Source organism: Oncorhynchus kisutch, linkage group LG30, assembly GCF_002021735.2.
Source record: "Oncorhynchus kisutch isolate 150728-3 linkage group LG30, Okis_V2, whole genome shotgun sequence".
NCBI lineage: Eukaryota > Metazoa > Chordata > Actinopteri > Salmoniformes > Salmonidae > Oncorhynchus > Oncorhynchus kisutch.
The window spans coordinates 44,100,999-44,113,498 of NC_034203.2; the positions used below are offsets into that span (position 1 = coordinate 44,100,999).

The window sequence follows — 12,500 nt, forward strand, 5'->3', positions numbered from 1 at the left end:
AGAGGTTATAAGGGGTTATGAGGGGTTATAAGGGGTTATAAGAGGTTATAAGGTATCTCACATGCAGTTGTTGTAGTTGGAGACGACCCCAGGGCCTCTGCCCTGGTAGAGTGTTTGAAGCAGGGGTTGTTGGCGTTACAGAAGATACCCTGGATCCATGGGATGATACCTGTGGAAGGCATGGCCTTGTTGGGGAAGTGACCTGGAGAGACAAGATAGGGAGTGAAAGATCAAGTATAACAAATATATGAATTACTTGAGCACTGAAGAAACGTGAGAAGCAGTCAGACCAGGTTCAAACTGAAAACAACCTTCAAAGCTCTTATCAAGAGGATTTCATTTAATTTGCTTCAGTCATTTATGTGATAGAAACCATTTTCAGGTCCCCCAGACTCTATAGGATACTAATACACGGCAAAAAGAGAAATAGTACCACTAGTAATACTAATACACGGCACAGAGAGAAATAGTTATACGTGAGTCTTACATTCATGTTGTTTGTAAAGGGGGTTGGCTTTCCTCAACCACACCAGACCAATGAACAGAACCACCGGCCACAGAATCTCCACCAGGAAGCGGATCTGAACAGAGAAGAAGAGAGAGAGAATTTACTTACTAATTTACACTATATGTATTAATATAACTGAATAGTGTAATAACTTTCGAATTAACTGTTATAATAGCTGTTGTAATAGCTGTCGTAATAGCTGTTATACTAGCTGTTGTAATAGCTGTTATACTAGCTGTTGTAATATCTGTTATACTAGCTGTTGTAATAGCTGTTGTAATAGCTGTGGTAATAGCTGTGGTAATAGCTGTTGTAATAGCTGTTGTAATAGCTGTTATACTAGCTGTTATACTAGCTGCTGTAATAGCTGTTGTAATAGCTGTGGTAATAGCTGTTATACTAGCTGTTGTAATCGCTGTTGTAATAGCTGTTATACTAGCTGTTATAATAGCTGTTATACTAGCTGTTATACTAGCTGTTGTAATAGCTGTTGTAATAGCTGTGGTAATAGCTGTTGTAATAGCTGTTATACTAGCTGTTGTAATAGCTGTTGTAATAGCTGTTATACTAGCTGTTGTAATAGCTGTGGTAATAGCTGTTGTAATAGCTGTTATACTAGCTGTTGTAATAGCTGTTGTAATAGCTGTTATACTAGCTGTTGTAATAACTGTTGTAATAACTGTTGTAATAGCTGTTGTAATAACTGTTATACTATATGTTATACTAGCTGTTATAATAGCTGTTATAATAGCTGTTATACTAGCTGTTATAATAGCTGTTATACTAGCTGTTATACTAGCTGTTGTAATAGCTGTTGTAATAGCTGTTATACTAGCTGTTGTAATAGCTGTTATACTAGCTGTTATACTAGCTGTTATACTAGCTGTTATACTAGCTGTTATACTAGCTGTTGTAATAGCTGTTATACTAGCTGTTATACTAGCTGTTATACTAGCTGTTATACCAGCTGTTATAATAGCTGTTATACTAGCTGTTATACTAGCTGTTATACTAGCTGTTGTAATAACTGTTGTAATCGCTGTTGTAATAGCTGTTGTAATAGCTGTTATACTAGCTGTTATACTAGCTGTTATACTAGCTGTTGTAATAGCTGTGGTAATAGCTGTTGTAATAGCTGTTGTACTAGCTGTTATACTAGCTGTTATACTAGCTGTTATACTAGCTGTTGTAATAGCTGTGGTAATAGCTGTGGTAATAGCTGTTATACTAGCTGTTATACTAGCTGTTGTAATAACTGTTGTAATTGCTGTTGTAATAGCTGTTATACTAGCTGTTGTAATGACTGTTGTAATAGCTGTTGTAATAGCTGTTGTAATAGCTGTTGTAATAACTGTTGTAATCGCTGTTGTAATAGCTGTGGTAATAACCATTGTAATAGCTGTGGTAATAGCTGTTGTAATAACTGTTGTAATAGCTGTGGTAATAACTGTTGTAATAGCTGTTGTAATAGCTGTTGTAATAGCTGTTATACTAGCTGTTGTAATAACTGTGGTAATAGATGTGGTAATAGCTGTTGTAATAACTGTGGTAATAGATGTGGTAATAGCTGTTGTAATAACTGTTGTAATAGCTGTTGTAATAGCTGTTGTAATAGATGTTATACTAGCTGTTATACTAGCTGTTATACTAGCTGTTAAACTAGCTGTTAAACTAGCTGTTGTAATAGCTGTTGTAATAACTTACAACTGAGGAAACAGATATATTAACTGAGGAAGCAGATATATCAACTGAGGAAGCAGATATATCAACTGAGGGAACAAATATATCAACTGAGGAAGCAGATATATCAACTGAGGAAGCAGATATATCAACTGAGGAAGCAGATATATCAACTGAGGAAACAGATATATCAACTGAGGAAGCAGATATATCAACTGAGGAAGCAGATATATCAACTGAGGAAGCAGATATATCAACTGAGGAAGCAGATATATCAACTGAGGAAACATATATATCAATTGAGGAAGCAGATATATCAACTGAGGAAATTGATATATCAACTGAGGAAGCAAATATATCAACAGAGGAAACAGATATATCAACAGAGGAAACAGATATATCAACAGAGGAAACAGATATATTAACTGAGGAAACAGATATATCAACAGAGGAAACAGATATATCAACTGAGGAAACAGATATATTAACTGAGGAAACAGATATATCAACTGAGGAAACAGATATATCAACTGAGGAAACATATATATTAACTGAGGGAAACAGATAAATCAACTGAGGAAACAGATATATCAACTGAGGAAACTGATATATTAACTGAGGAAACAGATATATCAACTGAGGAAACTGAAATATCAACTGAGGAAAAAGATATATTAACTGAGGAAACAGATATATCAACAGAGGAAACTGATATATCAACTGGGGAAACAGATATATTAACTGGGGAAACAGATATATCAACAGAGGAAACAGATATATCAACAGAGGAAACAGATATATGACACACCAGGGAGGGTGTTACTGAACTGTTTCGTTGTTGATTTACTCAAAGGAACAATACTTTGATTAATTTCAACAAAACCGTGTTGATGAAAGACAGTTGGGATAGCGAGTTAGCAGTACAGTTGGGATAGCGAGTTAGCAGTACAGTTGGGATAGCGAGTTAGCAGTACAGTTGGGATAGCGAGTTAGCAGTACCTTCTGTCTCTTGCGTAGAGTCCAATTCTTCCACAGCAGAAGGCGAATCTGACTTCCTGTATTCATCACTCTGCTTCTCAAGCCCTCACCGGGTCCTCTTACACTGTCAGACCTGGGGAATGCACAACTTTCAACGGTAGGGTAATGTTCACCACTTTATGTCAAACAGATGATTCAGACGAGTGGTGTGTGTGTGTGTGTGTGTGTGTGTGTGTGTGTGTGTGTGTGTGTGTGTGTGGTGTGTGTGTGTGTGTGTGTGTGTGTGTGTGTGTGTGTGTGTGTGTGTGTGTGTGTGTGTGTGTGTGTGTGTGTGTGTGTGTGTGTGTGTGTGTGTGTGTGTGTGTGTGTCAGGTGTCAAAGTCAGGTGCACTGCACATGTGTGCTCCTCCACTTCAGAAAATGTCAGACGCTTGGAGCGACAGGAGAAACAGATGGACTATGACATGGCAGACTGATGTACTAGGTAGACAACCAGCTGTCTGGAATACCAGGCCTGGAACAGAGAATACGACAGGGGGTACTTTCCAAAGGGATTTGACAGGCTGTCATTATCTGTCTCACAAAATGTAGGTCATTAAAATCTGGTAACTCAAATACTAATTAGGGATGACAAAAACAACTCTGCGTATAGCACTTAGAAGGACGACATCCTTATTGAAACTGATCCAACTATGTCCTAGTGATCTCAGACGGTAAAAGCATGTGTTACCCTCATCATAAATATATTGTTAGACGGTATGCAGGTATGTTCCTTCCCAGTTCGTAATCATTTAGTCTCAATGTGTATACTGTTCATGGAAACAAGTTCATGATTATATGATGCATAATCCAAGTCAAATCAGGTCATTTGGACTGGAGAAGAATACTGCCATGAATCCTAATTAACATTATAGGTCAAGAAGGTCCAGCAGCACTGACATCCCAAACCTGCCATACTGTCATCCTGTCATCCTGTCATCCTGCCATCCTGTCATCCTGCCATCCTGTCATCCTGTCATCCTGCCATCCTGTCATCCTGTCATCCTGTCATCCTGCCATCCTGTCATCCTGTCATCCTGCCATCCTGTCATCCTGTCATCCTGTCATCCTGCCATTGCCAAACCCAACCAGCCAACTGTACCAGAAAATGTCCACCGTAACAACACAGTAAATAATCCTATGCAGAGAAATGATAAAGAATCAACACAATAACTAGCCCTGTCCAGAGACATGATAAAGAATCAACACAGTAACTAGCCCTGTCCAGAGACATGATAAAGAATCAACACAGTAACTAGCCCTGTACAGAGACAAGGAAGGAATCAACACAATAACTAGCCCTGTCCAGAGACATGGAAGGAATCAACACAGTAACTAGCCCTGTCCAGAGACAAGGAAGGAATCAACACAGTAACTATTCCTGTCCAGAGACATGGAAGGAATCAACACAGTAACTAGCCCTATCCAGAGACATGATAAAGAATCAACACAGTAAATAGCCCTGTCCAGAGACATGATAAAGAATCAACACAGTAACTATCCCTATCCAGAGACATGATAAAGAATCAACACAGTAACTAGCCCTGTCCAGAGACATGATAAAGAATCAACACAGTAACTAGCCCTGTCCAGAGACATAGAAGGAATCAACACAGTAACTAGCCCTGTCCAGAGACATAGAAGGAATCAACACAGTAACTAGCCCTATCCAGAGACATAGACGGATTCAACACAGTAACTAGCCCTATCCAGAGACATAGAAGGAATCAACACAGTAACTAGCCCTGTCCAGAGACATAGAAGGAATCAACACAGTAACTAGCCCTATCCAGAGACATAGAAGGAATCAACACAGTAACTAGCCCTGTCCAGAGACATGATAAAGAATCAACACAGTAACTAGCCCTATCCAGAGACATGATAAAGAATCAACACAGTAACTAGCCCTGTCCAGAGACATGATAAAGAATCAACACAGTAACTGGCCCTGTCCAGAGACATGATAAAGAATCAACACAGTAACTAGCCCTGTCCAGAGACATAGAAGGAATCAACACAGTAACTAGCCCTGTCCAGAGACATAGAAGGAATCAACACAGTAACTAGCCCTATCCAGAGACATAGAAGGAATCAACACAGTAACTAGCCCTGTCCAGAGACATGATAAAGAATCAACCCAGTAACTAGCCCTATCCAGAGACATGATAAAGAATCAACACAATAACTAGCCCTATCCAGAGACATGATAAAGAATCAACACAGTAACTAGCCCTGTCCAGAGATATGATAAAGAATCAACACAGTAACTAGCCCTATCCAGAGACATGATAAAGAATCAACACAGTAACTAGCCCTGTCCAGAGACATGATAAAGAATCAACCCAGTAACTAGCCCTGTCCAGAGACATGATAAAGAATCAACACAGTAACTGGCCCTGTCCAGAGACATAGAAGGAATCAACACAGTAACTAGCCCTGTCCAGAGACAAGGAAGGAATCAACACAGTAACTAGCCCTATCCAGAGACATAGAAGGAATCAACACAGTAACTAGCCCTGTCCAGAGACATGATAAAGAATCAACACAGTAACTAGCCCTGTCCAGAGACATGATAAAGAATCAACACAGTAACTATCCCTATCCAGAGACATGATAAAGAATCAACACAGTAACTAGCCCTGTCCAGAGACATGATAAAGAATCAACACAGTAACTAGCCCTGTCCAGAGACATAGAAGGAATCAACACAGTAACTAGCCCTGTCCAGAGACATAGAAGGAATCAACACAGTAACTAGCCCTATCCAGAGACATAGACGGAATCAACACAGTAACTAGCCCTATCCAGAGACATAGAAGGAATCAACACAGTAACTAGCCCTGTCCAGAGACATAGAAGGAATCAACACAGTAACTAGCCCTATCCAGAGACATAGAAGGAATCAACACAGTAACTAGCCCTGTCCAGAGACATGATAAAGAATCAACACAGTAACTAGCCCTATCCAGAGACATGATAAAGAATCAACACAGTAACTAGCCCTGTCCAGAGACATGATAAAGAATCAACACAGTAACTGGCCCTGTCCAGAGACATGATAAAGAATCAACACAGTAACTAGCCCTGTCCAGAGACATAGAAGGAATCAACACAGTAACTAGCCCTGTCCAGAGACATAGAAGGAATCAACACAGTAACTAGCCCTATCCAGAGACATAGAAGGAATCAACACAGTAACTAGCCCTGTCCAGAGACATGATAAAGAATCAACCCAGTAACTAGCCCTATCCAGAGACATGATAAAGAATCAACACAATAACTAGCCCTATCCAGAGACATGATAAAGAATCAACACAGTAACTAGCCCTGTCCAGAGACATGATAAAGAATCAACACAGTAACTAGCCCTATCCAGAGACATGATAAAGAATCAACACAGTAACTAGCCCTGTCCAGAGACATGATAAAGAATCAACCCAGTAACTAGCCCTGTCCAGAGACATGATAAAGAATCAACACAGTAACTAGCCCTATCCAGAGACATGATAAAGAATCAACACAGTAACTAGCCCTGTCCAGAGACATGATAAAGAATCAACACAGTAACTAGCCCTATCCAGAGACATGGAAGGAATCAACCCAGTAACTAGCCCTATCCAGAGACATAGAAGGAATCAACACAGTAACTAGACCTATCCAGAGACATGATAAAGAATCAACACAGTAACTAGCCCTGTCCAGAGACATGGAAGGAATCAACACAGTAACTAGCCCTGTCCAGAGACAAGGAAGGAATCAACACAGTAACTAGCCCTATCCAGAGACATAGAAGGAATCAACACAGTAACTAGCCCTGTCCAGAGACATGATAAAGAATCAACACAGTAACTAGCCCTGTCCAGAGACATGATAAAGAATCAACACAGTAACTATCCCTATCCAGAGACATGATAAAGAATCAACACAGTAACTAGCCCTGTCCAGAGACATGATAAGAATCAACACAGTAACTAGCCCTGTCCAGAGACATAGAAGGAATCAACACAGTAACTAGCCCTGTCCAGAGACATAGAAGGAATCAACACAGTAACTAGCCCTATCCAGAGACATAGACGGAATCAACACAGTAACTAGCCCTATCCAGAGACATAGAAGGAATCAACACAGTAACTAGCCCTGTCCAGAGACATAGAAGGAATCAACACAGTAACTAGCCCTATCCAGAGACATAGAAGGAATCAACACAGTAACTAGCCCTGTCCAGAGACATGATAAAGAATCAACACAGTAACTAGCCCTGTCCAGAGACATGATAAAGAATCAACACAGTAACCAGCCCTGTCCAGAGACATGATAAAGAATCAACACAGTAACTGGCCCTGTCCAGAGACATGATAAAGAATCAACACAGTAACTAGCCCTGTCCAGAGACATAGAAGGAATCAACACAGTAACTAGCCCTGTCCAGAGACATAGAAGGAATCAACACAGTAACTAGCCCTATCCAGAGACATAGAAGGAATCAACACAGTAACTAGCCCTGTCCAGAGACATGATAAAGAATCAACACAGTAACTAGCCCTGTCCAGAGACATAGAAGGAATCAACACAGTAACTAGCCCTGTACAGAGACATGATAAAGAATCAACACAGTAACTAGCCCTATCCAGAGACATAGAAGGAATCAACACAGTAACTAGCCCTGTCCAGAGACATGATAAAGAATCAACACAGTAACTAGCCCTGTCCAGAGACATGATAAAGAATCAACACAGTAACTAGCCCTGTCCAGAGACATAGAAGGAATCAACACAGTAACTAGCCCTATCCAGAGACATAGAAGGAATCAACACAGTAACTAGCCCTGTCCAGAGACATGATAAAGAATCAACACAGTAACTAGCCCTGGCCAGAGACATGATAAAGAATCAACACAGTAACTAGCCCTGTCCAGAGACATAATAAAGAATCAACACAGTAACTAGCCCTGTCCAGAGACATGATAAAGAATCAACACAGTAACTAGCCCTGTCCAGAGACATAGAAGGAATCAACACAGTAACTAGCCCTATCCAGAGACATAGAAGGAATCAACACAGTAACTAGCCCTGTCCAGAAACATGATAAAGAATCAACACAGTAACTAGCCCTATCCAGAGACATGATAAAGAATCAACACAGTAACTAGCCCTATCCAGACATGATAAAGAATCAACACAGTAACTAGCCCTGTCCAGAGACATGATAAAGAATCAACACAGTAACTAGCCCTATCCAGAGACATGATAAAGAATCAACACAGTAACTAGCCCTGTCCAGAGACATGATAAAGAATCAACACAGTAACTGGCCCTGTCCAGAGACATGATAAAGAATCAACACAGTAACTAGCCCTGTCCAGAGACATAGAAGGAATCAACACAGTAACTAGCCCTGTCCAGAGACATAGAAGGAATCAACACAGTAACTAGCCCTATCCAGAGACATGATAAAGAATCAACACAGTAACTAGCCCTGTCCAGAGACATGATAAAGAATCAACACAGTAACTAGCCCTATCCAGAGACATGATAAAGAATCAACACAGTAACTAGCCCTGTCCAGAGACATGATAAAGAATCAACCCAGTAACTAGCCCTGTCCAGAGACATGATAAAGAATCAACACAGTAACTAGCCCTATCCAGAGACATGATAAAGAATCAACACAGTAACTAGCCCTGTCCAGAGACATGATAAAGAATCAACACAGTAACTAGCCCTATCCAGAGACATGGAAGGAATCAACCCAGTAACTAGCCCTATCCAGAGACATAGAAGGAATCAACACAGTAACTAGACCTATCCAGAGACATGATAAAGAATCAACACAGTAACTAGCCCTGTCCAGAGACATGGAAGGAATCAACACAGTAACTAGCCCTGTCCAGAGACAAGGAAGGAATCAACACAGTAACTAGCCCTATCCAGAGACATAGAAGGAATCAACACAGTAACTAGCCCTGTCCAGAGACATGATAAAGAATCAACACAGTAACTAGCCCTGTCCAGAGACATGATAAAGAATCAACACAGTAACTATCCCTATCCAGAGACATGATAAAGAATCAACACAGTAACTAGCCCTGTCCAGAGACATGATAAAGAATCAACACAGTAACTAGCCCTGTCCAGAGACATAGAAGGAATCAACACAGTAACTAGCCCTGTCCAGAGACATAGAAGGAATCAACACAGTAACTAGCCCTATCCAGAGACATAGACGGAATCAACACAGTAACTAGCCCTATCCAGAGACATAGAAGGAATCAACACAGTAACTAGCCCTGTCCAGAGACATAGAAGGAATCAACACAGTAACTAGCCCTATCCAGAGACATAGAAGGAATCAACACAGTAACTAGCCCTGTCCAGAGACATGATAAAGAATCAACACAGTAACTAGCCCTGTCCAGAGACATGATAAAGAATCAACACAGTAACTAGCCCTGTCCAGAGACATGATAAAGAATCAACACAGTAACTGGCCCTGTCCAGAGACATGATAAAGAATCAACACAGTAACTAGCCCTGTCCAGAGACATAGAAGGAATCAACACAGTAACTAGCCCTGTCCAGAGACATAGAAGGAATCAACACAGTAACTAGCCCTATCCAGAGACATAGAAGGAATCAACACAGTAACTAGCCCTGTCCAGAGACATGATAAAGAATCAACACAGTAACTAGCCCTGTCCAGAGACATAGAAGGAATCAACACAGTAACTAGCCCTGTACAGAGACATGATAAAGAATCAACACAGTAACTAGCCCTATCCAGAGACATAGAAGGAATCAACACAGTAACTAGCCCTGTCCAGAGACATGATAAAGAATCAACACAGTAACTAGCCCTGTCCAGAGACATGATAAAGAATCAACACAGTAACTAGCCCTGTCCAGAGACATAGAAGGAATCAACACAGTAACTAGCCCTATCCAGAGACATAGAAGGAATCAACACAGTAACTAGCCCTGTCCAGAGACATGATAAAGAATCAACACAGTAACTAGCCCTGGCCAGAGACATGATAAAGAATCAACACAGTAACTAGCCCTGTCCAGAGACATAATAAAGAATCAACACAGTAACTAGCCCTGTCCAGAGACATGATAAAGAATCAACACAGTAACTAGCCCTGTCCAGAGACATAGAAGGAATCAACACAGTAACTAGCCCTATCCAGAGACATAGAAGGAATCAACACAGTAACTAGCCCTGTCCAGAAACATGATAAAGAATCAACACAGTAACTAGCCCTATCCAGAGACATGATAAAGAATCAACACAGTAACTAGCCCTATCCAGACATGATAAAGAATCAACACAGTAACTAGCCCTGTCCAGAGACATGATAAAGAATCAACACAGTAACTAGCCCTGTCCAGAGACATAGAAGGAATCAACACAGTAACTAGCCCTATCCAGAGACATGATAAAGAATCAACACAGTAACTGGCCCTGTCCAGAGACATGATAAAGAATCAACACAGTAACTAGCCCTATCCAGAGACATGATAAAGAATCAACACAGTAACTAGCCCTATCCAGAGACATGATAAAGAATCAACACAGTAACTGGCCCTGTCCAGAAACATGATAAAGAATCAACACAGTAACTAGCCCTGTCCAGAGACATAGAAGGAATCAACACAGTAACTAGCCCTATCCAGAGACATAAAAGGAATCAACACAGTAACTAGCCCTGTCCAGAAACATGATAAAGAATCAACACAGTAACTAGCCCTATCCAGAGACATAGAAGGAATCAACACAGTAACTAGCCCTATCCAGAGACATAGAAGGAATCAACACAGTAACTAGCCCTATCCAGAGACATGATAAAAAATCAACACAGTAACTGGCCCTGTCCAGAGACATGATAAAGAATCAACACAGTAACTAGCCCTGTCCAGAGACATGATAAAGAATCAACACAGTAACTAGCCCTATCCAGAGACATGATAAAGAATCAACACAGTAACTATCCCTATCCAGAGACATGATAAAGAATCAACACAGTAACTAGCCCTGTCCAGAGACATGATAAAGAATCAACACAGTAACTAGCCCTATCCAGAGACATGATAAAGAATCAACACAGTAACTAGCCCTGTCCAGAGACATGATAAATGTATCCCTATGTCTGAATGCCAATACGGTATAGTTTGTTTAAGGTGAATTATCAATGAATTAGGGCCTCATAATTTGTCCATTTGACCTAGGCCCATGGACTGCTTGACCCTATACAGTGAACCCATCTACCAAGACAAAACCAATTACATCCTTACCTCTAGGAGACAGATGGAGAAATCATACATCTAGAGAAATAATGTAATAAAGGCAATATAATCCCAGACGTTGAAGCTGTAAGTAAAGCTCTTCTCATCAGTCCCAGTTACCCATCTTTTCTTCGGTCCCAGTTATCTCTCTTCTTTCAGTCCCAGTTTTCTCTCTTCTCTTCAGTCCCAGTTATCTCTCTTCTCTTCAGTCCCAGTTATCTCTCTTCTCTTCAGTCCCAGTTACCAATCTTTTCTTCAGTCCCAGTTATCTCTCTTCTCTTCAGTCCCAGTTATCTCTCTTCTCTTCAGTCCCAGTTATCTCTCTTCTCTTCAGTCCCAGTTACCAATCTTTTCTTCAGTCCCAGTTATCTCTCTTCTCTTCAGTTCCAGTTATCTCTCTTCTCTTCAGTCCCAGTTACCAATCTTTTCTTCAGTCGGCAGAACAGTAGCCTACGGGATAAAGCTTTGGACTAGTAGCCGAAAGGTTGCAAGATTGAATCCCTTAGCTGACAAGGTACAAATCTGTTGAACTAGGCAGTTAACTCACTGTTCCTAGGCTGTCATTGGAAATAAGAATTTGTTCTGGTTAAATTAAAAGTCTCAGTTTACTGCTCTTCTCTTCAGTCCCAATTACCTCTCTTCTTCAGTCCCAGTTGCTGCTCTCTTCTTCAGTCCCAGTTGCCGCTCCTCTCCTCTCTTTACTGTTGTCTGCGTAAAGGCAGCTGTCTTCTTCCAGGTTAGTAACACTCCTCCTTAATCCCATTCCCTTAATCTCCTCGTCCTAGTCCTGAGGCAGCTCAACATGCACAGCCACAGGAGCAACAGAAAAGAAAACAGTCATCCATTTTGTTTCAGACCTGTAACTGTGACGAATCATTGACTAAACATGACTGCTGTGGGGTTGTTGAAGTTGTTATCATGTTGTTTGAGTAGTGATGCTTAAGAGTTAAATGGCTATGCTGGGAAGCTACAGTTGAAGTCTGAAGTTTACATACACCTTAGCCAAATACATT

At 40.7% G+C, this 12,500-nt stretch overlaps 1 protein-coding gene across 1 annotated transcript in view; it reads right to left on the bottom strand.

The window, feature by feature from the left end:
* LOC109884498 (retinal-specific phospholipid-transporting ATPase ABCA4) overlaps positions 1-12,394 on the bottom strand; it is a 108,962-nt gene extending 96,568 nt beyond the window's left edge. Inside the window, 5 exon segments of the mRNA XM_031809885.1 lie at positions 62-104; positions 107-202; positions 488-581; positions 3,188-3,299; positions 11,497-12,394. Of these exon segments, the coding sequence (XP_031665745.1) occupies positions 62-104; positions 107-202; positions 488-581; positions 3,188-3,253 (299 nt within the window). The 5' untranslated portion in view covers positions 3,254-3,299; positions 11,497-12,394.
* Positions 12,395-12,500: the final 106 nt, after the last annotated feature.